The following is a 26,725-nucleotide window of genomic DNA, read 5'->3' as shown; positions in this document are numbered from 1 at the left end:
AAGAGTGCAAGGGCCTCTTTTCTTGCATTTTCCTTCATTTCTTCTCATAATTATATTTTTGTTGGCTTGCCAGGAAGAATAATGGTTTGCCCCCTTTATTTGAATTCTGCTGCATCATTTTGCTTTTTAGGAGTGCAGGCTGAGCATGGGGGTGGGGAGAGCAGACTGGAAATTACAACAAAAAGAGGGTTTTTGCCGGGGGGGGGGTGCCCTACCTGTGCATTCTGTAGTTTGATTTTGTGTATCTGATGGCGTATTTGGTGTAGAGAGAAGAATGTAAGTGGAATAAATATTCTTATATCTTGAAATAGATAACAAAACCATTCTGGGTTTTGGTCCTGCCCACTTGTGACCGTGAGTGAGATTTACTGAATGTGTGTTATCTGCTTTTTGAACTCAAGTCTGCAGCACAAGACAGAACATCTTAAGATCTAGCCCTTCCTGGAGATGCTGGGGGTTTAACCTTCTGCACTCAAAGCAGCTGCTCTGCCACAGAGCTACAGTTTGCAAAGGAAGAGCATTTCAGAGAGGCTAAAGCGTACCCTATAAAACTGCCTTTCACTGACTCTGACCATTAGAACGTCAATCCAGTTCTAACTGGGTGTTAGAAACAAGCCAACTTGAAGCCCTAGCATGTTCCCCTCCCCCACCCCAGCATTTCATTTCCAGATTGAAACTGACTAGTCCCCCTGCCCCCCCCACCAGCATTTTCGGATTACCATTATTGGCCTGCTTCCTCCTCACATAAGCAGGAGTTTCACCTTGGAATTTCCTGAGTGCCACATGCTGTACACATCGTTTTATCGTGAGTACTTCTGGAGAAAGCAGCTTTTGGACTCCTGGGAGTTCAGCCCTGTAAAACTGCCACTTTTTACTCACAAGGTGAACATCTGAAGAGCAGTACCTATTCTGATTTCTCAATCACTGCCAAGATTACGTACAGCATACATACATCATTTTAGGTATTTGTAAGCTGTCTTCCCAGCTCAAGGAGGCTTAAAAAATTACAAACACAACAAAAGTCACCATTAAAATAAAGCATCAAAAAGTACACAGCCAAATTGAACCATTTCCACACAAATCATAATAAGATCTAAAATACAGATACCAAAAAAAACCTGCAAAACAGCAACAATCCCCCCCCAAAAAAACCCACTTCTAACCCAAGACCCAGTGCAAGATTACTGGCCTGTACTCCTTCCACTATCAGGCAGCAACACAGAGTATGTTTCTGTCTGCATAACATCATTCTTTGTAAACTATGGATTATATTCCTATTTCTGCCCCTCCAGCAACATCTCTGTGGTCCCTCAGGTAATCCAGAAGCTACTGTTGGCCTGGAAGACCCAGTCCAGCCTCCAGAGCAGATTTTGGGGGCTGTGAGAAGAAGTCCTGTTGAGCGAAAGGAGACCTTTTCTGCTCACGCAGGAACAGCATTGGATTCAACTTGCAACCTTTATCTTTCCAGTAAATAGGTCATGAACACCCCACCATTTGTTCTTTCTGCTAGTACTCTTAAAAATATTTATTTTGACTTTGTGAAGCAGTTTATCAAGCAAATGAATCTTTTGCATAAATATTTCTGATATTAATATTGCAGACTGAACTGTTACTTTGATTATCTGTTCAAGGCACTTAGGCAAATGAAAGAGCTTTTTATTTATTTATTTTAAAACTTCTTAATTTTTAATTGTTTGTGCTCATGAGCTGTGATTGGAGCTCCAGTTCACTGCTGGAGAAAAGGTTGGTGATCTCCTTGTGCAGCAGCAGCTGCTGCTACAAACATCGTATGAACCAGGAAGCTTGCTAGTTGATACTTGAACTTTGGCCAGAGCAAGAACTTGGCTTGAAACTTGGTTCAAAATACACAATACGCACAGACATACCTGGGTGTGTTCAAGCAAATATGTCTTTAGAACCAGTAAGTTCATTTTTCCCTTGTTAAAAGCAGTGATATAGTATGAGAATCACAACCTTTTGTGAGTAGTGGGTTGAACCTGGTTAAACTGTTATTGTACTCTGATTTTTTAAAAACAATTAAGCTGAATGTTTAATTTCATGACCTAGTCTGATGTAATGTCTGTAAATTATGTGAAGTTTCCTAGGTTTACATAACTGCCTAGTTTAGTTCAATTTTATTATGCTTGGATTCAGATGCTGCTTTTAATTTTTTGGCAAGTTGTTAATAATTTTTTTCGTGAACTCATGAAGATGCAGCTCATCTGCATTTACATACTGGCGAGTGGAGCTCCTCACAGTGTTCCTGCTTTGTTCAGGAAGCTTGCACTGGGTTTTTTGGTACAATTTTGCTTTGGTGCTGTCTTCTAAAGTGAAAATACAAATAGACTCTGGTTGTTGGTTATTTCCTTAACTCTTGCGCCTAATGTGACAGTTGCTGTAAGGAAAAACTTTACTTCTCTACTTTTATCGTCAGTGGTAAGTTCTTAAATGTGGTATTGCCTTTGTCAATCCTTTAAAGTGTTTTCAAATCAAATCTCTCCTATATTTGTTATGGCAAAGCAAATCTTAGATAACTCTGAGTTTATATAGAGGTTTAAATAAATGGTTTGGACCAGGAATGACCCTTTTCTGGTACATTATGAGGAATGGTTGAAGGAGCCGGGTATGTTGGCCTGGAAAAGAGGAGGCTGAGAGGAGATATGAGAGACATCTTCAGATATCTACAGGGCTGTTCCATGGAGGAGGGAGCAAGCTGTCTGAGGCTTCCCTTCCTTCAGTGCAGGGCTATAGCTTGTTATGAATATTTTAGGCTCCTGTAGTCAATCTCTCTTCTCACCCCACTGCCCCCCTGTTCTTATCTTTACTAGGAAGTTAAGAAAGAGACGGACTCTCAGAATGATGATTTGCCAGTCAAGAAGGAAAGGCATGGAAATGTTGCCAACCTTGTTCAGCGCATGAGCACTTACGGGCTTCCAGCAGGAGGATTCCTGCCCACTTCCCAGTCTAAAAGCTTCAAGAGGAGTATGTAATCATTTCCTTGATAGCTAAATAAATCTCTTGTTAAGTGGTGATATCATTGGGGTACTCTCAGATCATGTGCAAATAGGTCTTGCAGGTTGTTTTCCTAAATTATTTCAGAAAAAATAATAATGCAAGGATATCTGTTTAATATATGATAACATTGTCACTCCACTGGCAGGTATTATACTGCCCTCCCAAACCATTATAATTCAAATACTGTCATACTTTTCTTATTCACATGTTGACATGTTTTCTACATTTATTTTTTGAATTCAGCTGGTGGAAGAAGTTGAGATCTGATCACAAATTCTAACAGCCTTGCCCCACTGCTGTTAGAATGTACAGTTACTACAGGAAAATCCTTTTGTACGTGCCGGTAGTTAGATAATCATTAACAGGATCCTGGTAAATGGGCTCCTAGCCTGATACAGCAGTCTCTTCTTACATTCTAGACTCCAGTCATTTTCCATCTGCTTAGCAGCACCCAGCAAGGGTATCTGCTTTTTCCATCATGTTTTCTATTGAACCGTTAGCAGAACTCTTCAATGCCACTCCTTCTGCGCTTAAGTGTGTGTGGTGCCGTGAGAATAGTCCTTAAGAGATCTTCAGCAAGTTTCCCAAATGTCTCTACAAATATCCCTTCAAATATCTGCATTTGGCCTGTATTAGTGCTGATATCAGGAGGTATTTCTTGACATTGTTCTGAAATGCCTTCCTCCAGAGCCTAAATAGGTATGCCTCATGACTAGAGGATAATGATGATGCACAAATATGGCTCACTGAATGAATGCATCTTCAAATGACATACAACTTTGCAATAAGAGGGTAGAAAATGTCCCCTTTGGCAGTATGTTTGTGCAAATCCTTAGAGGGATCCCAAACAAACATGTTTGTAGGCACACTTTTAGAAGATCATGAACTTGTTTCATTCCATTTTCAACAGATACATGGATTATGCTCTACATCGTGGAGCCTTGTAACCAGATAATACGTGCTGCAAGTATCTGCCTGTTCATGTGGATTTACTCAGTTTCTGTTGAAACTGCTGTCTGCTAACTCATCTTTAATGATTTTAAGGACACCCATTTCTGAAAATATTTATGTGTTTCACTAATAAACCAACACATAACACTTCCTGTATTTGCACTTGAATAGCTGCAGTTAGGAACCATTGTTCACACGCAGCTTCAGCAAGTGCAATGATAAGTATAATTTCTTTTACAGATCTGTTTAATTTTGGTTCCAAATGCAAGTCAGGACACAATTGATTGAATGAGTTTTGTGTTCCTTTCATTGTTAAATGCCCCATCAATTTCAAGATGTCTCCTAGCCACCATCTTGAATTGAGAGTCCCTTGCAATTCTCAACAGTTTTTCATGTTTAGAAATGAGTAATGAAACTAAAATGAACACCTGTGCTACGTTTCAGCATTCACAAATGAATTTCAAACTGATCCACACAAAAATTGCTTGTTCTGGGCAACCAGAAAGAAGGCATGTGTATAGGATAATTTCCAGAGGGTGTCGCTACAAGGAAGAGTTTACAAGCACCTGCTTCCTGCTTTTAACTAACTGGTTTATCATTGCATGCAAAAAGAACAATTCATCCTTTGGGGACATAATGACAAATCACCGTTAGTTTAGGACAGGAACCCTAAGGCTTGCCGTTGCTTGTTCACTTAACATTCAGCCATGGTGTACATATAGACCACAAAGCCATAAACAACATGTTAGGCTTTAAGCTGCCATGAGAGTCCTTGATCATTCTATAAGAATGCATATCTTAATGACTTAATTCCAAAATGTAACATATAAAATTGTTTTTAAAGGTAAACTTCACTTTGAGTTAATTTGTTTCTCACTTTCAACAGAATCAAAAAAGCGGCAATGTAAAGTTCTTTTTGAGTATATTCCTCAGAATGAAGATGAGTTGGAGCTCAAGCTTGGAGACATTATAGACGTTAATGAAGAGGTAAGCCATTTTACAGAATTATGGGGGATAAAATGAAAGTTGTTTCTCACAGAAAGAAATAACTGAACTATCCACATAAACATTGGGAATTAACCAAATGGGATAGTCAGAATGAAGATGTCGACAGTTGAAGATAACCTAGAAATAGAAACTTAGAAATTAGAGGATTAGAGTATTTTGGAAGCATGTAGTATACATAGTGAAATAATGAGGAAGCTAGATTTGATAGGAGGATGTGAAGCTGCCTATTTTATAAAACAAATAGACTTGACTGAGAAGGTGGTAAGGGGGTTCTGTCTTAAATGCATTTCGGGATATAAAACGTCATGGGAAAATAATGGAAATAACTTGCTTAGTGTTCAATCGTGACAGATTCCAAGTACTTGGCAAAATGCAGGAAGCACTTGTAATCTGTTTAGAATCACCAGATTGGATAATTCCATTTCTACATCCTCAGGAAGATAAATTGGAACCCTGCAAAAAACCTCAGGCTTATCTATTTTATTTATTTAAGACATTTATATACTGCTTGATTATTCATATTTTTAAGCAGTTTGCATAAAAACAATTCACAGAAAATCACACACACAAACTTACCATGAAAATGAACACTAGCTTAAACTTCCTGCTGGAACAATACAACCTTAGTTGTGTGCCTGAAGTTCAGCAATGAAAGTCCCTGTTTAATTTTAGTAGAGAGGGAGAGGCACAGGCTTGGGGCCTCTACATGGAATATACAGCTTCCAGTAGCTCCAGGGGCATCCTCCCCCCATGCAAACAAGAGCCCCTGCTCCAGTTCAAGGCCCATTCAGAGTAGGATAAGCACCCTGCGAGGGCCATAGCCTGGAGGCAGGGCCCAGGGAGAGCCTCCAGGCCCAGAGAGAGCAGCCTGGAGGACCACGTCCCCAGCACCTGGCTGTTTGCTTCCCCCATACAAGTTGTGGCAAGGTATTGCTGGAACAATTCTGGTGTAATGTGAAAGGAGGGACAGGGGACGGGTTTGGTGTTTGTTAGTTGCAGTATCCAGCTTGGAAAGGGTGAAAGTGGAGACTCCTTCCCGCCAGGACAAAGCAAGTTCCTGCTCCCCTTGCTAGCCATTCCTTGGCCTCAGGCCTTATCTCACTTCTAAGTACTTTGAGGTAGGAGTTGCCAGTGCGGTGCCCACCAGCTGTGGTTGAACTCCAGTTCCCATCCTTCCGGATACCTGGGCCATACTGGTCGGGGCGGATGCAAGCTGGAATCCAACACTTGACGGCCCCATGTTGGTGGACAAGAGACACTCTAGTCTATCACTTTAAAAAGCTTACAAAACTTCAGCCTTAGCTTTTGGAACTGCCTTTACAGGTGAGTTGATCATGACGACCCATCTGAGCAGTTTTATACATCTCTCTCTCCGTGTTCTGATTTCAACTTGGCCACCACAAAATTAGCTTCTTTGCCTCAGAGGAAGTTCATTTTCTGTCCCCCACTCCCTTAGACCTACCACTGCCCCCGAATTAGAATGTAACTGTGATGCGCCTGATTATTTGATATCTGACTTAAAATGTAGAACAGGACATTTGTTACTTACCATGAGGATTCCTTCTGGTTAGGTGCATGGATGTATCCAAGGTTATATTCTGCTCTCAGGCGCTGGCACAAAACAACTTGAAATGGGCCTTTGATGCTACTCTTTAGCACAGGGGTCAGTACTTTTTTAGGAGGGGGCCGGTTCACTGTCCCTCAGACCTTGTGGTGGAGGGGGGCTTCTCTCTGTCCCCCGGCCCCTCCCCCTTGCTTTCCTACCTCCTCCACTGCTGTGCCTGCGCTTTGGCGACAGTGGCGGTGCCTCTCCTTTTCGGGCCAGCTTTCCCTGGCGTGGGGCCAGAAGGCGCGCCAAGCTCCAGCCAAAGCCCCGCAACACCCGTCACGATGCCCACAGCGCGGACATGGACGGGGAGGTTGGCGGGTGGGTGGTGAGTCTGAGCTGCGCCTCCGCGAGGGCGGCAGGCTTCAGATTGGCTGGCACCAATCAAAGCCCAGCTCCCCCGATGCCTGGAAAAAAAATGCCCAAAAAATGGCGCAGCCTGAACGATCACGCTGATCCAAGCAGCGATTCCAGGACCATCCGCAGGCCAAATCCAGAGGGCTATTGGGCCAGATCTGGCCCGCGGGCCTTAGTTTGCCAACCCCTGCTTTAGCCCATTCACGAGGGCTGCATGAGCTTGTAGGGCAGCGGCTGAAGAAGGAGCAAAAAGGGTTTTCTTGTGCGTGTTTCTTGTGGCTGATTAGCTGCTCTCCCTGTGCAAAGGTCAGAGGGGGCAGGGCTTCTGTTGAAGGAGGTGATTAGCTGTGGGAGGAGCTTATCAGAGCTTGTAGGGCAGCGGCTGAAGAAGGAGCAAAAAGGGTTTTCTTGTGCGTGTTTCTTGTGGCTGATTAGCTGCTCTCCCTGTGCAAAGGTCAGAGGGGGCAGGGCTTCTGTTGAAGGAGGTGATTAGCTGTGGGAGGAGCTTATCAGAGCTTGTAGGGCAGCGGCTGAAGAAGGAGCAAAAAGGGTTTTCTTGTGCGTGTTTCTTGTGGCTGATTAGCTGCTCTCCCTGTGCAAAGGTCAGAGGGGGCAGGGCTTCTGTTGAAGGAGGTGATTAGCTGTGGGAGGAGCTTATCAGAGCTTGTAGGGCAGCGGCTGAAGAAGGAGCAAAAAGGGTTTTCTTGTGCGTGTTTCTTGTGGCTGATTAGCTGCTCTCCCTGTGCAAAGGTCAGAGGGGGCAGGGCTTCTGTTGAAGGAGGTGATTAGCTGTGGGAGGAGCTTATCAGAGCTTGTAGGGCAGCGGCTGAAGAAGGAGCAAAAAGGGTTTTCTTGTGCGTGTTTCTTGTGGCTGATTAGCTGCTCTCCCTGTGCAAAGGTCAGAGGGGGCAGGGCTTCTGTTGAAGGAGGTGATTAGCTGTGGGAGGAGCTTATCAGAGCTTGTAGGGCAGCGGCTGAAGAAGGAGCAAAAAGGGTTTTCTTGTGCGTGTTTCTTGTGGCTGATTAGCTGCTCTCCCTGTGCAAAGGTCAGAGGGGGCAGGGCTTCTGTTGAAGGAGGTGATTAGCTGTGGGAGGAGCTTATCAGAGCTTGTAGGGCAGCGGCTGAAGAAGGAGCAAAAAGGGTTTTCTTGTGCGTGTTTCTTGTGGCTGATTAGCTGCTCTCCCTGTGCAAAGGTCAGAGGGGGCAGGGCTTCTGTTGAAGGAGGTGATTAGCTGTGGGAGGAGCTTATCAGAGCTTGTAGGGCAGCGGCGCACGCCTAGCGGCGCGCGCAGTTTAATCCATCTTTTAGATTTAGGGGAGCTAGTCTTAAACGTTTGTTGGGGGAGACCTAGGTTTTTTTTGGGGGGGGGGGATTTATTTGTCCTGTCTTCACGCTTTTTATGATGGAGGACCGCTGTAGTCAGCCCCAACGACACGTTCTCAAGATGGAGGGTGAGGGAACAGCTGCAGTCGCCTGTGGTTCCTGCGCAATGTTTGCCATCTTGCCAAAGGTTGCAGGCAGCTTTACCTGCAGCAATTGCATGTTGATTGCCCTCTTAAAAGACAAAGTCCAGCAACTGGAGGAACGTGTAGCTACGCTCCAAAGAATTAGAGAGCTGGAGCTCTTCTTGGAAGCAACAGAGCACACCGTCTCCACCAAGGAGGAGACAGGGGACTCCCCTGAGAAGGAGGCTAGTTCACCAACACAGGAGCCAGATATATGGAGAAACGTGACTCAAAGAAGTAGGAGGCCCAGGGTTCACTCTGATTGTTTAGAAATACACAATCGCTTTGAGGTCCTCTCCCCTAGCATGGAAGACGAAGAGCAGACTCCATTTGAGGATCTCTCCCTCATTACAGTCGATCAGGTATATGAAGACGAGCAGCAAAGTCAGTCCTCAGGGAATGTGCAGGCGACCTTGGAACGGACAGCTCACGGAAGAACCCCGACCAGACCTGGGGTTGGTGTAGTGGTGATAGGGGATTCCCTACTGAGGGGAACAGAAGCAGTTATCTGTGGGCCTGACAAGATGTCTCGGGAAGTGTGCTGTCTCCCCGGGGCTAAGATCCAAGATGTAACTGAACGACTGCAAGGAATCATAAAACCCACTGACAAATACCCCTTCCTCTTGGTTCATGTGGGAACCAATGACACTGCAAGCAATAGCCTCCAGAAGATCAAAAGAGATTACGAGGCTCTGGGCAGGAAATTGAAGCAATTAAATGCACAAATTGTCATCTCATCTGTCCTCCCAGTTGAACGACGTGGCCCAGGGAGAGAGGGAAAAATAGTGGAAGTGAACAGCTGGCTTCGCAAATGGTGTAAACAGGAACGGTTTGGATTCTTAGATCACGGAATGCAGTTTCTTGAAGATGGACTTCTGGCAAGCGATGGGCTGCACCTCACAACGGTTGGGAGGAATGTTTTTGCAAAAAATCTCAGAAACCTCATCAGGAGGGCTTTAAACTGACTAATGTGGGGGAGGGAGACAGTGGTCCTGAAGGTAGGAGTCTATCAATTGATGAAGATGATCATCCAAATGTCATAGACCGAATGGAGCAAACAGCACGCAGACCTAGTGGTGGGAGGAAAAAATCCTTAAATAAGAGACACGGGGGAATGATTAATGGACTTCAATGTCTGTACACTAATGCGCAAAGCATGGGAAATAAACAAGATGAGCTTGAGCTCTTGGTGCAGCAAACTAAATATGACATAATAGGCATCACTGAAACCTGGTGGGATAAGTCCCACGATTGGAATGTAATAATGGAGGGATACAATCTATTTCAGAGAAACAGACCAGACAAGAAAGGAGGAGGAGTGGCGTTATATGTCAGGGATGTGTATACCTGTGAAGAGTTCCAAGATTTAGAACCTCAAAGCCAAAGTGAGAGCATTTGGGTCAAAATTAAGGGAGAGAAGAATAACAGTGACCTCATTGTGGGAGTTTACTATAGATCCCCAAGCCAAACGGAGGACATAGATGATGCCTTCCTGGAACAGATGGCCAAGCATGCAAAAGGAAGGGAGATAGTAGTAATGGGGGACTTCAATTACCCGGATATTTGTTGGATGTCAAACTCAGCCAAGAGCATAAGGTCAAACAGATTCCTCACTGGCCTTGCAGACAACTTCATTGTCCAGAAAGTGGGAGAAGCAACAAGAGGAACAGCCATTTTAGATCTGGTCCTAACCAATGTTGATGACCTGGTTAGTGGGGTAGAAGTGGAAGGATCATTAGGCGCGAGTGATCATGCTCTTCTGAAGTTTACTATACAGCGGAAAGGAGCAGCCAAGCATACTAGGACTCAATTTCTCGACTTTAAGAAAGCCGACTTCATAAAACTTAGGGAAGTGCTGGGTGAGATCCCATGGACAGTAATACTAAAAGGAAAGGGAGTTCATGATGGCTGGGAGTTTGTTAAGAGGGAGATAGTAAAAGCACAACTTCAGGCAATACCAATGAGACGGAAACATGGAAGGTGCCTAAAGAAGCCAGGGTGGCTATCTAAAGAACTTTTAACTGAGTTAAGATTAAAAAAGGATGTGTACAAAAAATGGAAAAGGGGGGGAAACCACCAAAGAGGAATTCAAACAAACAGCCAGCACGTGTAGACACAAAGTCAGAAAAGCTAAAGCACAGAATGAACTCAGGCTTGCTAGAGAGGTTAAAAGCAACAAAAAAGGCTTTTATGGGTATGTTCGTAGCAAAAGGAAGAACAAAGAAACAGTGGGGTCACTCAGAGGAGAAGATGGTGAAATGCAAACAGGGGACACAGAAAGGGCTGAACTCCTCAATGCCTTCTTTGCCTCAGTCTTCTCCGATAAAGAAAACAATGCCCGACCTGAAGAATTTGGAGCAAATGATTCAGCAGAGGAAAAACAGCCCAGAACAACTAAGGAGATAGTACAAGAATACTTGGCTAGTCTAGATGTATTCAAGTCTCCAGGGCCAGATGAACTGCATCCAAGAGTATTAAAAGAACTGGCAGATGTGATTTCAGAACCACTGGCAGTCATCTTTGAGAATTCCTGGAGAACAGGCGAAGTCCCGGCAGACTGGAGGAGGGCAAATGTTGTCCCTATTTTCAAAAAGGGGAAAAGAGAGGACCCAAATAATTACCGCCCAGTCAGTCTGACATCAATACCAGGGAAGATTCTGGAGCAGATCATTAAGCAAACAGTCTGTGAGCACCTAGAAAGGAATGCTGTGATCACCAATAGTCAGCATGGATTTCTGAAAAATAAGTCATGTCAGACGAACCTGATCTCGTTTTTTGACAGAATTACAAGCCTGGTAGATGAAGGGAACGCAGTGGATGTAGCCTACCTTGATTTCAGCAAGGCATTTGACAAGGTGCCCCATGATATTCTTGTAAAGAAGCTGGTAAAATGCGGTCTTGACTATGCTACCACTCAGTGGATTTGTAACTGGCTGACTGACCGAACCCAAAGGGTGCTCATCAATGGTTCCTCTTCATCCTGGAGAAGAGTGACTAGTGGGGTGCCACAGGGTTCTGTCTTGGGCCCGGTCTTATTCAACATCTTTATCAACGACTTGGATGATGGACTCAAGGGCATCCTGATCAAATTTGCAGATGACACCAAACTGGGAGGGGTGGCTAACACTCCAGAGGACAGGATCACACTTCAAAACGACCTTGACAGATTAGAGAACTGGGCCAAAACAAACAAGATGAATTTTAACAGGGAGAAATGTAAAGTATTGCACTTGGGCAAAAAAAATGAGAGGCACAAATACAAGATGGGTGACACCTGGCTTGAGAGCAGTACATGTGAAAAGGATCTAGGAGTCTTGGTTGACCACAAACTTGACATGAGCCAACAGTGTGACGCGGCAGCTAAAAAAGCCAATGCAATTCTGGGCTGCATCAATAGGAGTATAACATCTAGATCAAGGGAAGTAATAGTGCCACTGTATTCTGCTCTGGTCAGACCTCACCTGGAGTACTGTGTCCAGTTCTGGGCACCACAGTTCAAGAAGGACACTGACAAACTGGAACGTGTCCAGAGGAGGGCAACCAAAATGGTCAAAGGCCTGGAAACGATGCCTTATGAGGAACGGCTAAGGGAGCTGGGCATGTTTAGCCTGGAGAAGAGGAGGTTAAGGGGTGATATGATAGCCATGTTCAAATATATAAAAGGATGTCACATAGAGGAGGGAGAAAGGTTGTTTTCTGCTGCTCCAGAGAAGCGGACACGGAGCAATGGATCCAAACTACAAGAAAGAAGATTCCACCTAAACATTAGGAAGAACTTCCTGACAGTAAGAGCTGTTCGACAGTGGAATTTGCTGCCAAGGAGTGTGGTGGAGTCTCCTTCTTTGGAGGTCTTTAAGCAGAGGCTTGACAACCATATGTCAGGAGTGCTCTGATGGTGTTTCCTGCTTGGCAGGGGGTTGGACTAGATGGCCCTTGTGGTCTCTTCCAACTCTATGATTCTATGATTCTATGATTCTATGTGGTTTGCCCTGCTAAGGCTCTTTCTCTTTTTCTCTCCTCTCTGCATTCTGTCTCAAGCTTGGTCATGGGGCAGAACTGATGGCAGAATCTGCAGTGGAGAAAGCTAGACTACTTTATTTGCTGCCTTCCTAAGCAAGTGCAGGATATTAAGCCGTTGTTGAATACCAAGGCAGGAGAAACCCTCGCTGTGAGCAACCTGTGTTCTGTTTGATCCCCCAGTGCTAATATTGGATACATATTATCCAATATTGAATTCCTGACGGTCTTCTTTAATTGGCATGTTACAAAAGCTGTGAGTTAATTTTCCCTTTGTGATCATCCTTTCTACAGGTGGAAGAAGGCTGGTGGAGCGGAACACTAAATGGCAAATTAGGACTATTTCCTTCTAATTTTGTAAATGAGCTGGAGGTCATAGATGACGGAGAAACCCATGAAGACCCGGATGATGCAGGTAGTGCGTCTTGTGTTTGCAGACAGTTATATGGTAGGAGAAGAGGGCAGCAGCTCCAGTCTTCACTCGTGCAAAATGGGTCAGTGATAAAAACAGTATTTTAATAGACTAAAGGAAAAAGGTCTGCTATTTTCTGAGGAAATGGTTGCTTGGTATATGTAACAATTTCTCCAAGATTTTTTTGCTGTTGTAATGTGTGAAGGTGTCAACCGTCAACTGTAATTCTACTTTAGTTCAAAAATTTAAACCAAGTTAAAACAAAAAGTAAAACTTGAAACAAGTCCTAGAAGCAGGCTGTCACATATGTATTAAGACATTTTCCTCCTTAACACTGCTTGTTAACTATTTTCACACATTTCCACACAGAGCCTGTTTTTCCTGACCCGCTCTCACCTGTAACCCCACCAGGGAATATTACTGAGTCTGGGCCTGCACTGATAGCACAGCCAAAGAAAATCCGAGGAGTTGGGTTTGGAGATATTTTTAAAGAAGGTTCTGTGAAGCTTAAGACAAGATCACCCAGTAATGATTCAGAAGAGAAGAAGCAAGAGAAGGTATTTTATTTTCCATGTGTAATTTGTGATGGCATCTTTTCCAAAACAGCAACATTAGTTACTACTCAGCATCTTAAGCGTCTATTAGCATTGTAACTTATTTGCTGAAGATTTTTATTCTATTGAAGAGTTGCTGCTTCACAGACAACCTTCTGCAACACTTACTGTTGGCGGCTTTTATGTAGAGCAGTGGCAGGCACAGAATTGTTAAATTGCACAGTATCCCACTTTTTGCATTGGGAGAGGAACATCCTTAGTTTCTAGTCTTTGATCGTTACAGGGAGAAGTTTGAAAATGTGACAGTTTAAAAAAATCTGAAGTTGGGATGCCAATCAACTAGTCACGGCCAAATGTTCTCAGATATTACATGAAATGAAAAATGCCCTTCTGTAGGTGGCAGAGCAGCCTTCCGTTTGAATGGCGCTGTTGTGTCCACTGATAGTCAAGGTAAGAGTCAGGGTAGGGAGTCGAGTCTGTGCCTGTTGAAACACGTTTGGATAAAATCAGTTCCTGCTGTAGCTGTGCTTTTCTCAAGGCAGTTTTGGGTGGGCACTTGCCGCATTAGAAGCTGTTGTTTCTCTTCTATACACGTATCACAATGGGCAGATTCACCTCGGGAAGTATATTGGTCAGTAACCTGCCAGGCTTACTTTTGAAAGAGAAAGTGCAGTCTTTCCATATGCCCAGAATTCCTTGGTAGTAAAGCAGTTTTTGTATGTATGATTTCTGATGTGGTAAGTGTAGGTGCAAAGCTGCCTTGAGAAGACCCCCTCACATAGTTGAGGTTTGCTCTGTCTCCCCTGTGGGTGTTTCATCATCCCATTCTGGTAGTATAGAGGTTTCTCCTGCTCTGCTATTTGACAGTGAATGGAGAGCTGTCTGTTCTGCATGATTCTCTATATGCGACGCTTACCTTGGTTCTGGTGCTGCCGCCTGTCATTCGCCAATGCTGCTGTTCCCTCTGGGAATGCTGAAGCCTCATCATAGACCTTGGCAGCTCTTAAGGATAGAGAGTGCACCATTAGAACACAGACCAAGCTGGAGGAAGCACATTCGTGTGCTCCATTTGGAGAGGATTAATTCTTAAACTAGCAGCCATAGAAATATAAATGCAAATCCAGATAGCTTGGCACAGAAAGCAGGTACAAATTGTGTAAATGTCTGCATATTACCTTTAAGGAACACTGCTTTGATTCCTGTACAGTGGTACCTCGAGTTACAAATGCCTCAGGTTACAAACGCTTCAGATTACAAACTCCGCTATCCTGGAAGAGTTACCTCGAGTTGAGAACTTTGCCCCAGGATGAGAACAAAAATCATGTGCCAGTGGCACAGCGGCAGCAATAGGCGCCATTAGCGAAAGCACATCTCTAGTTAAGAACAGTTTCAGGTTAAGAACGGACCTCCAGAACAAATTAAGTTGGTAACTAGAGGTACCACTGTAGTAGCATTTTAGTTGGCAGGTGACTGTTTCCAAGTCAGAAACATTGCTACTGTTCCTAAACTTAAGTAATAATTTTCCAAACAAGAATAAAATTCTTGCCATATGTATTACATTATAATGCTTGTTCTACACCTTGTTGATCATATGGGCAGGAGCTTTAATTGCAAATTCAAGTATATTTGGCTCTTGCCTAGGGACCGTTTTTAACCTTCACATTTCTTGTGTAGCCATTATTTACTCATCCATCTGGACCAAAAGTAACCCAATTTCCTGGTGCAACGAAAACAGAAATTGCAACTGAGGTAGCAAAAACAGAAACAGAAAGCAAACAGAAAGGTATTGTTTTATATTTTCATATTGTTTTGTGATCTTCATGTTAAATCTTTAAAATAGAAGCCATTATTGAAAGGTTTGCTGTTAAGGCTGTGCAAAACTTCAGCAAGCCAGTGTTTTTCTCAAACGCTTCCACGAATTCCTCATTTGACGGATGAATAGGAATAGCTCTCTGTCCGGCTGTTAGTCTACCTCTCTGTCCCTTTACTACCAGCATGATAATGTAGCCCCTCCAACCCCAGGCTCTGTGGGAGGCTTTCTCCCAGCCTGCCAAACTTGATCGCGGGAGGCTTCTCTCAGCTTATAGTTTAGCATTCTGCCTCTTCCGTCACCCCTTCCCTCAAGACGCTGCTTTCCTGTTGCCATATTAATCCCCCATCTGTCAGGCACCCGCTGCTATTTTTCTAGAAAAAGAGGTGTTGGGACTCCCTTGTTCTCTTAGAGTGACAATGGTGCCCACCTGAGAGGTGCCGGAACTGAGTTCCAGTGAGTTCCCACTGAAAAAAAGCCCTGCAGCTGCCCACCTTCTTGGGCCCCATACGCCATGGTCTCCATACCAATTTGGCAGGGGTGGAGTAAAGCTTATGGGTGACAGAAAAATACCCATACACAAACACAGCATTTCTGCTTTATGAGGGTTTCAAGGACAGAGAATATTGCAAGACAATGTATGCAAGCACATGGTAGGTACCGTATTTTTTGCTCTATAAGACTCACTTTTTCCCTCCTAAAAAGTAAGGGGAAATGTGTGTGCGTCTTATGGAGCGAATGCAGGCTGCGCAGCTATCCCAGAAGCCAGAACAGCAAGAGGGATCACTGCTTTCGCTGCGCAGCGATCCCTCTTGCTGTTCTGGCTTCTGGGGTTCAGAATATTTTTTTTCTTGTTTTCCTCCTTCAAAAACTAGGTGCGTCTTGTGGTCTGGTGTGTCTTATAGAGCGAAAAATACGGTGTATAAAATCCACATGTTGCATCTTTGTATATCCTCCTTGTTCTCTTTCTTATCCTTTTAGCTCACTTCCTCTATCCTTCTCTTTCTCTTTATGACTCAGAATTTGAAGCCACAGCTGACTATATTTTACTTGCTGCTCTTCTGCTACCAGTGGACTCTCCCCCGCCCCCCCGCCGCCGCCAACTCCAGCTCACCAATCCTTGCTCCCTCCCACTGCTATTTGCCCATCTAACTAGTCTTGTGGGCACATCCCTGATGTTCTGAGGAACCACCAACACATTGTTGCCAGCTAAATGTTAAACAGTGGTCTTGTTCTGGGCAATTACATGTTGGATTTTAAAAGTACATTTGTGTTCAATTACTGTAAATTCAGCATATTTTACTAGCTATTTTGTTGCCATCCATCTCCCCAATGTCCTACTGGTGAGCTTTAAACACTGGCATTCATGCAACAGGAGTGCGCTGGGCACGCATAATATTTATACTTCTTTTTTCAGCTAAGGAATATTGCAAGACCTCCTTTGCCTATGAAGGTACTAATGAGGATGAACTTAGTTTTAAAGAAGGTGATATTATTCAAATAATAAGCAAGGTAAGACATTCATCCATGTTCCTTTTCTGTTAGTTCTAGGCATGCCAAAGTGAAGTTTCAAATGTTTTTGGATGTTGCCCAGTAAAATTAAGTTTTGAATGCTTAAACTAACAAACTAACAAATAAGTATATTCAGTATTGGACTATTCTTGGTTCATATGTTTTATAAGAGACGCGGGTGGCGCTGTGGGTAAAAGCCTCAGCGCCTAGGACTTGCCGATCGCATGGTCGGCGGTTCGAATCCCCGCGGCGGGGTGCGCTCCCGTCGCTCGGTCCCAGCGCCTGCCAACCTAGCAGTTCGAAAGCACCCCTGGGTGCAAGTAGATAAATAGGGACCGCTTACTAGCGGGAAGGTAAACGGCGTTCCGTGTGCTGCGCTGGCTCGCCAGATGCAGCTTGTCACGCTGGCCACGTGACCCAGAAGTGTCTGCGGACAGCGCTGGCTCCCGGCCTATAGAGTGAGATGAGCGCACAACCCTAGAGTCTGGCAAGACTGGCCCGTACAGGCAGGGGTACCTTTACCTTTATGATTAAGACTTCTGTACATCTGAATTGGAGCCTCCCTATATAATTAACCTTTATAATATATATTTTTTGATTGCTTGGACATACAGCTTGTGGTGATGATGATGATCATTCATTAATTGATCTATTAGACTTGTTTGCCATGATATGCATATGTAAGCATTCACGTAAATGCTTGTAAGCATATGCATAAATATGCACTCATATGACAATTTGTGCATCAGTTACTGAAGCCCCAGTTTCTTTAAAGGAAGTGATAATTGCTCGTGGAGAAATGTCGTCTGGACCCAGAGGATGTCAACAATCCTATGCCAGTGACTAACATTCCCTTCCTGAGTAAGTGACTGGCCACCTCCAGTCACTCCTGGATGAGACTGTTTTTCTAGAATCATTTCAGTTGAGTTTTAGTATGGTTTTGGAACAGAAACTGCCTTGGCCGCCCTGTGGGATGGCCTCTGCCAAGAGAGGGATGGTGAGTAAAACCCTGTAGATTCTCTTGAACCTCTCAGTGTCTTTCAGTACCATTAGCCATGGTATCCTTCTGGAGGTTTGGAGTAGGAGGCACTGCTTAGCTGTGGTTCCACTTCTGATTGTATGGCTGATTGCAGAAGGTGGTGCTGTTGGAACGTTGATCGGCCCCTTGGCCTTTATGCTATGGGGCCCTGGGGGATCTGGTTCTCCCCCCGCCCCTCATGCTGTTTAACCCTCTGGGAGAAGTCATCTGGGGATTTGGTCTGAGGTGTCACCACTATGTGGATGACACCCAGCTTTATCTCTCTTTTTCATCAGATGCAGGTGAGGTGGTAGATGACCTGAATCGGTGCTTGGGTGCCGTAAAGGACTGAGGGTGAACAAACTGAGATTCAATCCAAACGAGATGGAGGTACTATTGGTGGGTGGGTCATCCACCCAGGTGAATGGTATTCAGCCCATTCTGGATGGGCTTGCACTCCCCCTGAAGAATTAGGTCCACTGTCTAGAGGTGCTTATTGATCCAGCATTGTTGTTAGAGGCTCAAGTGGCCTCTCGTAGATAGAGATCTTTTTATCAGCTTTTCTCGCTAATATACCAGCTGCAACCACAGCCAGATGGAAATAGCTTGGGCGCTATGATCACATTTCCTTTAGAGTGTGGGACTGCCTTCAAGAATGGTCTGGAAGCTGTTGTTGGTCCAGAATAGGACCACAAGGTTTTTAACAGACAGGTTGGTTGAGCCTGTTTTGCCGGCCTATTTCTGGGCCCAATTTAAAGTACTGTTGTTTACGCTTTAATGGCTTGGGACCAGGTTACCTGGGAGATTGCCTTCTCCTCCGTATACGCTTGCCTGAACCTCTAGATCCTATTCAGAGTCCCTGCTTTGTATGTTTCAGCCAAATGAGGTTGAGGCAGGTACACAGCAGACTTGGCAGTGAAAGGCCGGCTGTGGGTGCCAGGCTTTCTTAGTCGCTCAGGCTTTTTAAACAGCTGTTGTTTTAAAGAAACAAAATCTGGGCTCTCATTGTGTAAGTTGCATTTATTTTGAAAACTCAGCAGTAAATTATATTTTCCTCCAAACTATGTGTTTTCTGGAAAAAAATACATATTCTACAACTTTTAAAATTGTTTTTACAAAGAACTGTTTGTTGTTCTAGGATACTGGAGAGGCTGGGTGGTGGAAAGGCGAGCTTGGTGGAAAAGAAGGAGTTTTTCCAGACAACTTCGCAGTTCAGATTTATGAATCAGATAAAGATTTTCCTGTAAGTTCTCACTATCATTTTATAGAAATCATGTACCCCTACTTCAAGGCAGAAATAGAACAAATACTGAACATATTTAGCGCATTAGTCATTTTTACTCTTTAGGCCTCATTATTACCGTATTTTTCGCCCTATAGGACGTACTTTTTACCCTCCAAAAATGAAGGGGAAATGTGTGTGCATCCTATGGGGCGAATGCAGGCTTTCGCTGAAGCCTGGAGAGCGAGAGGGGTCGGGCTTCCCCCGCCCCAGCCCCGCGCCTGGGGGGGGGGATTCTTTACCCCCCCAAAAAAACAAGGTGCACCCTATGGGGCAAAAAATACGGTAATTTCTTTTAAAATTACTTTTTAGTCATAGCACTTAAGTTACAGAAATATATGCAACTCTTGAAAATTTTACAATACCTGTGGCATCTTACAGACTAGTGATGGCACAGTTTGTCCCTGGGTACATCTAGTAAACCAGAGGTGTCCTTAATCCAAGTGCAGCTAACCTACAGCAAAGAAAATGGACTTGCTGGATACTCCTGGGGACCATTGTCTAAGTCAGCATATAGCATTCAGCATTATAATTGACCCTCAGTGGTGATTGATATCATGTTCCCTTTGCAGAAGCCAAAGAAGCCACCACCTCCTGCAAAAGGTCCAGGTATGCAAACCAAGATTTTATCTCTTTAACTTTTGACTAAAAGAAGAAGAATTGATTTGGGGCTGGTACACTGTTCTATTGGAGATACACAAGTTTGTTTTTAAAGCCCTGCCTTTTAGTTTAAAATAGTGCTCAAGGTGGTCCAACATTAAAATATACTTAAACACAGTTGACCAGTATTAAAGATCTTAGGGGAGATCTTGCTATGGCTGAGATTGTATGAGTTCTTAACTTGCAATGTGTACGTAAGCATAAACACCAGTGTGTTGCATGAGTTGCTTTCGTGTGATACCTTGAATGTTATGTATCCACCATTTTCCTACTGTTCCCTTTGTAGCAATGCATATAATAGTATAAAGGGTTTTCCATGACCATGTCATGGAATTATTTCAATATTTTTTTTTACAAGGACTGTGGACTTAACACACATTTTGAAATACTTGTACTTTCTTGTGTTGCCTGCCATTTTTGTATAAACTTAAAAACTATAAGGATTCTGATTCTCCCTTCCTCCCTCCCCAAAAAAGAAAAAAACATAGTTCCTAAGTTAATTATTGGCTTTGCATTCAGGTTTAAAGCCAGAGTTTCTGATGACAGAGAAGAAGTTTCCTCTTCCTAAGAATGAAGAAAAAGGTAAAGGCCAGTTTGATCCCTGATCACATCAAGACAATAAATGACTGACACGGTAGTTTATAAATTTATTTTTTTAAATGTACATGGGCAGTGTCTCTGAACCTGCCATGCCTGACAATTTATCTGTAGTTGACTACTACTCTACACTCCCCAAGAAACCTTCCCTCTTCATCCACAGGGCTCTCTGACAGGGAAACCTTCGCTGCATCTTTGCCAATTCTTAACATTTGGTGCTTCCGCCGCCTGCATGGGCTTCCCCCTCACTAGGCCTCGTAAAACATGCCATTCTGTCTTTATGCTCTGTCACTCCTCTGTCAACCATCTCAAGGGCCTGCTAACTGCAGAAGCAACACCGGGACAAGTTTGCTCTGCTGGTTTATCCAGTTCAGAGCTAGGAAGACCGGTAATCCAGTGTAGATTATTTTCCTCTTCTGGCACATGCTCACTGTTTCTCTCACCCCCCACCCCCTTTTAATGCTTCTCTTGAATAAAGTTCTTAATTGAATTCTGGGCTATCTATCAGTCAAAGGAGATGCAATCAAGTAGGATTTTAATTTATAGCATGCCAAGTTTATTTTATATTGAGACTTTGTGCTACAGAGGTCTGAGAATTTTATGGAATTACTTTACACTACTCTATTTAAACATTTATAGTCTGCCACTCTGTTAAAAAATGCTCACAGTGGTGTACAATTAAAGGTTAATTACTAAAACTGGAATAAGCCAATTCTAAAACCGGTCATAAGAGAAGATGTGAGCCCTTAGGGCAACAGTGGGGAGTCTGCAGGTCTAGTAAGCCCTGCCATGTGTTTTGGGCAAACCGCCCCCACGTGCCAATCATCTAACATTAGAATAGGGCAGAGAGAGAGAGAGCGGGGGGGAGGGGGGGCGAGATAGATGCCTCTTTTTGTGGTGATACAGTTGCTATTTGCCATACCAACCTTAGCTCCATTGGACTGTAGCTCCCAGAAGGTGGAGCAAGTTCTCTTTGAGACCTCAGACTTAGCCTGGCAACTGTGGGATTACAGTATTAGCTACAAGGGCATGCAGTAGTCTTTATTGTTTGATGCTTGTACAATTTTTGAATGTTTCTCCTTATTTTATTTTTCATCATGGTGTGGTGTTCTACTGCTTCGTTTGTTACCCTGGGCTCCTTTGGGAGGAAGGGCAGGATAGTAACTCAGGGCTCCGCATATGTCAAGACTGACAAATGGTGGACTTATGAAAACATAGCATCCAAGCATTATGTGAACAAACACTTAAGAACCTTGAGCTGGCATGTTCCCCCTTCACACAGGCTCTGTACTTCAAATGTATTTTTTGGTGGCAATATATTGTCTGATGTTCATGTAAACAAAGAAACTATGGGTTGTTCTTGCTCTGCAAGCCAGCTTGTAAACTGAACCTTGGAGAGATTTCAACAGCGTGTAGAAGTTACAAGATTCCACCCTCTTATTTTGGGCACTTAGCAAATTGATTTGTTATTTCCTAGCAGGTGAGTATCCAAAGCAGCTAGGGAGACCCAAGAGCTTTTAGAACTACAAAACTCAGGTTTTCGAAATTTAGAGAAATTGCCTATAAAGCATTATAAGCGAAAGATTATGGCTTCTTCTTCTTTAGCTCATTTCTTGCTGCCTGTTGCACGTTGCCTGTCATGAACCATGTCCACCCGTTTCAGCACAAACCTAGAAGGGAAGGAGCCCCTTGGCAAGGATTCTGCTGTTGCCTGGCTCTCCTCAGGGACAGCAGGACCCTCACCAACCGACTCAGGAGTAGGGGGACAGGCAAAGGAAATAAATAAATAGCCATGTCTGTTATAGAGACCATGCCATTTTAAGGATGTTACAGTTAATGTAAAATGAGATACATTTGGGGTGAGTTTTCTTCCTTAGGGTTGTGGAATTAAGACTGGTTTTCAGCCAGTTTGCATTTTATATGGAGGTCTAGTTGATAACAAGTATGTTGGATGTGAAACTTGTTTTAGTATTTCTAATTTTAATATTATGTAGCGTATTATTATGGAGAGAATTACATTATTAGGAAACAGTTTAGTATAAAGAGCGATGCAGCAAGTTTGAAGAATTGTACATATTACACAACCATTTTGGAAGGACTACGGCTGTTGATTCCAGCTGAAAAGTGATAAAGAGCATTTCCTAAGAAGTTAGAAGCCATCAATCAGTTGTATAAACTTGAGAGAGACTCATAGCTGAAATTGACTTTTTACTGGGTACCTGTAGTTGGTGGTTCATAGTGTTCCTTGTTGGATATTTTGTATGAGTGGGTTTTTTTAAAAAAAATGTTCTTGATATATTAAGTATTATATAGATACTATTTATATATATTTGAGTTTCCTCATTGTTCTGATCATTCTGAAATTCTTACAGTACACATCTTTATCTTTTGATTAAAAGTCAAGGAGTCCATTAGAAATCATGGCTCTTCCTTTCCTAGGGCTCTTGTTGACCCACCTACTGATTTAGAGAACTTAATAATGTTCATGAATGTTGATGTTTGAGAAGTGTAACTTTTTTCAGCTCTTGACTTTCTGGACACCAGCTTCAGTCCCCATGGGACTTTCTGGATCTGAGAATACCGACTAGAAGGGAGTGGTTTGTTGCTTTAGGCCTTAATCCAGTTTTGGCTTTCTCTACTTCTTTCACAGCCAACCTTGTTCAGAATTCTTCCTAGCAGGGCTACACATTTTGGGGCCCTCTGCTCAGAACACCCTATATCTGGGAGAAGCTCCTAATAAATTGTAACTGCATTGTTTGTATGGTGTCAGCTTATGAAATAGCTAATGGTAGTTGTAGAAGGTCGTTTTCTTCCAGTCACCCCAATACTACTGACAGATATTTCTGTTTTATTTGCCAGATGAAAAATCAAGTTTGGATCAGAAAATATCTAAACCAGCAGCTCCTCAAGTACCACCCAAAAAGCCTATCCCGCCAAACAAGGCAAATAATGCGTTGAGATCTGGGATTTCGCCTTTAAAATGGCCAGATAAACCAGTTGTGCAACCACCAATATCTAAGTAAGTATGCCCTTTCCTTACATGTGAAAGCCACAGAATTGTAGGGTTGGAAGGGACCCCAAGGATCATCTAGTCCAACCCCAACCAGATGCCTACAGGAAGCCCACAGGTAGAACAGGAGGGCAACTGCCCTCTTCCACTGTTCTCCAGTGGCCAGTATCTGGAGACGGGAGCCTCTGATCCTGGAGGTGGCTCTCATAAGTAGCAGTTACTGAAGACACTGCCTTATTCCTTATCTACCCAGTAGGTCGCTGCAGTCTGTAGGAGAGCTCCTCCTGCAAGCTCTAAGCTCTCCAAAGCCCCCTCTGCAGTAACTCAGCAGGGTTTACATTGTGGTTGCCCCTGTTCTGTGGAACAGCATTTCTGTCAAGATATGACAAGCAACTGCCAGCTGCTCTTTCCAGAAGCACTTGAAGATGTTTTTGTCCCAAAGGCTTTTCCTTGCTGGGTAAATGGGTCTTTACCACAAGTATCCATTTGTTAGGGTTTCAGTCTTGCTTTAAATGTAGTAGTAGTAGTTGTTGTTTTACCTGTTTTAAATTATTCTGTGTGTAATTCTCCTTGAGAGAATATTTTAGAAGGATGATGAAAGGGAAGAATCCATGCGCAAGAGGAGAGACTGAAGCAGGTGGGACCAGATCCTCTCCTGAGCCTCCAAACCAAGATTTGGAGAACTAGATTCAATAAGCCTTAAATTGTCAAAATTATGCTGGGGGGTTTTTGTTTCCCTATTTTGCTGTAATACCTAATGTTAAATCATTTTCTCTTTCAAACACAGGACAAATGGGGATGTTGTTTCCTGGCGACCAAAATCGGAAATTGAACCAGCAACAAAACCAAAGTTAGATTCTGAACAGTTACCACTGAGACCAAAATCAGTAGAGGTAGATTCAGTTGCAATAAAGAACTTAAAAGAAGCAGGTAAGCTTTAAAAAGAAAGGAAGAAGCATAACTGGACAAATCTTCTGTTCAGGAAAGCTAATGACATAAATGCGTGGGTTAGTCTGTGGCATAGTACGATGCTTGCTTTTACTGCAGCAGGTTAACACATAGACTTTACACCTGGGGTCGGCAACCTAGGGCCCATGGGCCACATGGACCCTTGCTGCCGCTTGGGGACCCCTGCCGCCCGCTCAGTTGGCTAAACCAGTGCGGAGCAGAGCAGGGACCGCCTTCCACGATGCTGGCTCGCTTCGCATTGGCTGCAGCCAATGGGAAGCTGCACATGCCTCCTCCGCGCCGGAAGGAGCACCGGAAATAGCATTTGCGCATGCGCGCATACACACTCAGGCCCACCGTAGCGTCTGCAGGACCGTGAACCAGCCCAAGCCACAAAAACTTTGCTGACCCCTGCTTTACACAAATGAACTCCTCAAGGCGCTTAGTTTTCACAACTTGGCAACCCTGCTCATATACATACATTCATGCATCCTTTTGTTACTCAGGTTGCTGCATTACAGATACAGTAAGTTGAGACTTGAGTGGCTGAATAGCTGTTTAATCGCATAGAACCATTTACTTAACACTTGTAGTTGTATATGGTTTTCTAAATGTTTAATTGCAATCTTATTCTGAGAAAGAGATCAGAAAGTTACAGAGTCAGTTGAGTTTTGTGTCTTGCTCCCAATTTTCATTATCACCTGTATTTTTAATATGGAGTCCTCTTTTAGCATATTAATTGCCACTCTAATCTTTATTTTCTGCACTGATATTGGTAGAATCATAGATTCATAGAAGGGTAGAGTTGGAAGGGACCACGAGGTCATCTAGTCCACTTGCCTGCAATGCCCATCGTGGAGCTTCAGAGTCTCCAGCTCTACCGACCGAGCTGTCCCAGCTGTCATATTGCGTTGATGGTTTTTGTCATATATTTTGACAACATTTTATACTTCTCCTCTAAGATTGTTTTCTGAGCTTTGATTGTGACCTCTGTTTTCAAATCTTTTCCAGAAATTTCAAGTTTTGATCATATAATAGCTACCTCAGATAATTTATCACATCCCACTGCTAATCGGCCAAAGATGCCTGGCAGGAGGCCTCCCACTCGCTTCAACGGCAGTAATTCTGTGAGTGCAGGGAACGGTGTGTCTTCTGTCTGTCTTCTGTGTATTGGGGGGTATACCATAAATTTAATCAGTAATAGGTAGTAGTAGTAATAATAATAATAATAATACATAGAAATGTCAGGTTTCATAATTTTTTCACTTACAAGTCTAATGTATGTATGAATGAATGTACTAGATGCTTATTACAAATAGGAGTAATAGATGGAAATGTGTGCTTTTGGCTTTTAAAATAGGTGGGTTTGCTTCACACAGAATGCAGATTTTTCCCTTTTCTTTTTTCCTCTAGACTACTCAGAATTTAAGCATAGAGAAAAGTGGGAAGGAGCATAAAGAGGAGGAAGAAAGTGCCAAAGTAAAGCCACCCGAAGTTAAAAAGGTGCAGAATTGAGATGGCTTAAGTTAGTTGTAATAAGCAATCTAATAATAGCAGGTCATAATTTTGTTGTATCCACTCATGTAATATGATTCTATACAGAAAAGGGGTATACATTTATTTTGAGTGGCTCGTAGAAAAAGTCACTTTAACTGAATGTATTCTCTGCTGTTCTAAGTAAAATTTCCTCAGAGTATTAGCACTAAGTTTGTTAGCAACATACATTTTTAAAACTTGCTTAGAAGATTGCTTGGGAAAGGTAATGAGGGTCATAACTGATACGTTGCTTTTGTGGAGATGCTCTTTGTCAGATGGACAGAGTTTTAAGAAACACTGAAATAAGCCTGGCTTTCCACTGTGTGGGAAATACAAGAAACAGCTTTTTAAGCCACTGTCGAGTGGCAGGAGTGAGTCTGTGGCCCTCCAAATGTTGCTGCACTTCCACTTCCACCCCCCTTGGTTGTTGTGCAGGCTGTCAGGGGCTGATGGGAGGGAGTCCCTCAGCTTCTAAGGGCCACAGGTGAGCCTCCCCTGCCCCCAGCAGCTGTCTTCCCAGGGGTCACTGGAAGTATTTCAAGCTTCACTTCTTTGCAGGGGTGGGGGTCAGCAGCAATTAAGCAGACTTTGCTTGTCCTTCAATATACAATTTTGACAGCTTGCATTATTTGCATAGTGCACATTTACTTATTAGATGACTTCCTTCTTATTTCAGCCATCTCTATTTGCTCAGCCACTTCTGTCTTCATCACCCAGACCAAATTCTTTTGTACTTGGTGCTGTTACTGGGGAAATGAAACTTAAACAGGAAATAGATGAAAGGGAGAAGCCTTCTCTGGAAGACCTCAGGTCACAGGTTTTTGACCTGCTAGCTGTCGTAGAAACACTAAAGAAAGAACATGGGTAAGTGCTAATTTCACTGGATTTGTAGATGAAAGATACAGCAGATTTATGTCATGGCTCT

At 43.4% G+C, this 26,725-nt stretch overlaps 1 protein-coding gene across 3 annotated transcripts in view; it reads left to right on the top strand.

Moving 5' to 3' along the window:
* CD2AP (CD2 associated protein) overlaps window positions 1-26,725 on the top strand; it is a 39,313-nt gene that overhangs the window by 8,791 nt on the left and 3,797 nt on the right. Inside the window, exons 3-16 of one of the 3 annotated variants that reach the window (XM_083606535.1) lie at window positions 2,829-2,982; window positions 4,853-4,953; window positions 12,756-12,876; window positions 13,243-13,430; window positions 15,102-15,210; window positions 16,655-16,749; window positions 18,906-19,010; window positions 19,622-19,658; window positions 20,229-20,291; window positions 23,166-23,325; window positions 24,104-24,246; window positions 25,276-25,391; window positions 25,678-25,767; window positions 26,477-26,664. In XM_083606535.1, coding sequence (XP_083462661.1) covers window positions 2,829-2,982; window positions 4,853-4,953; window positions 12,756-12,876; window positions 13,243-13,430; window positions 15,102-15,210; window positions 16,655-16,749; window positions 18,906-19,010; window positions 19,622-19,658; window positions 20,229-20,291; window positions 23,166-23,325; window positions 24,104-24,246; window positions 25,276-25,391; window positions 25,678-25,767; window positions 26,477-26,664 — 1,670 coding nt within the window. The remainder of the gene's footprint in view (window positions 1-2,828; window positions 2,983-4,852; window positions 4,954-12,755; window positions 12,877-13,242; window positions 13,431-15,101; window positions 15,211-16,654; window positions 16,750-18,905; window positions 19,011-19,621; window positions 19,659-20,228; window positions 20,292-23,165; window positions 23,326-24,103; window positions 24,247-25,275; window positions 25,392-25,677; window positions 25,768-26,476; window positions 26,665-26,725) is intronic. The other 2 variants (XM_083606537.1, XM_083606536.1) reach the window with 2 other exon arrangements.

Source organism: Podarcis filfolensis (assembly GCF_964270895.1).
Source record: "Podarcis filfolensis genome assembly, chromosome: 3".
Taxonomy (NCBI): Eukaryota; Metazoa; Chordata; class Lepidosauria; order Squamata; family Lacertidae; genus Podarcis; species Podarcis filfolensis.
Note: the sequence above shows the minus strand (reverse complement) of the source record. Positions and strands in the feature narration are given on the sequence as shown.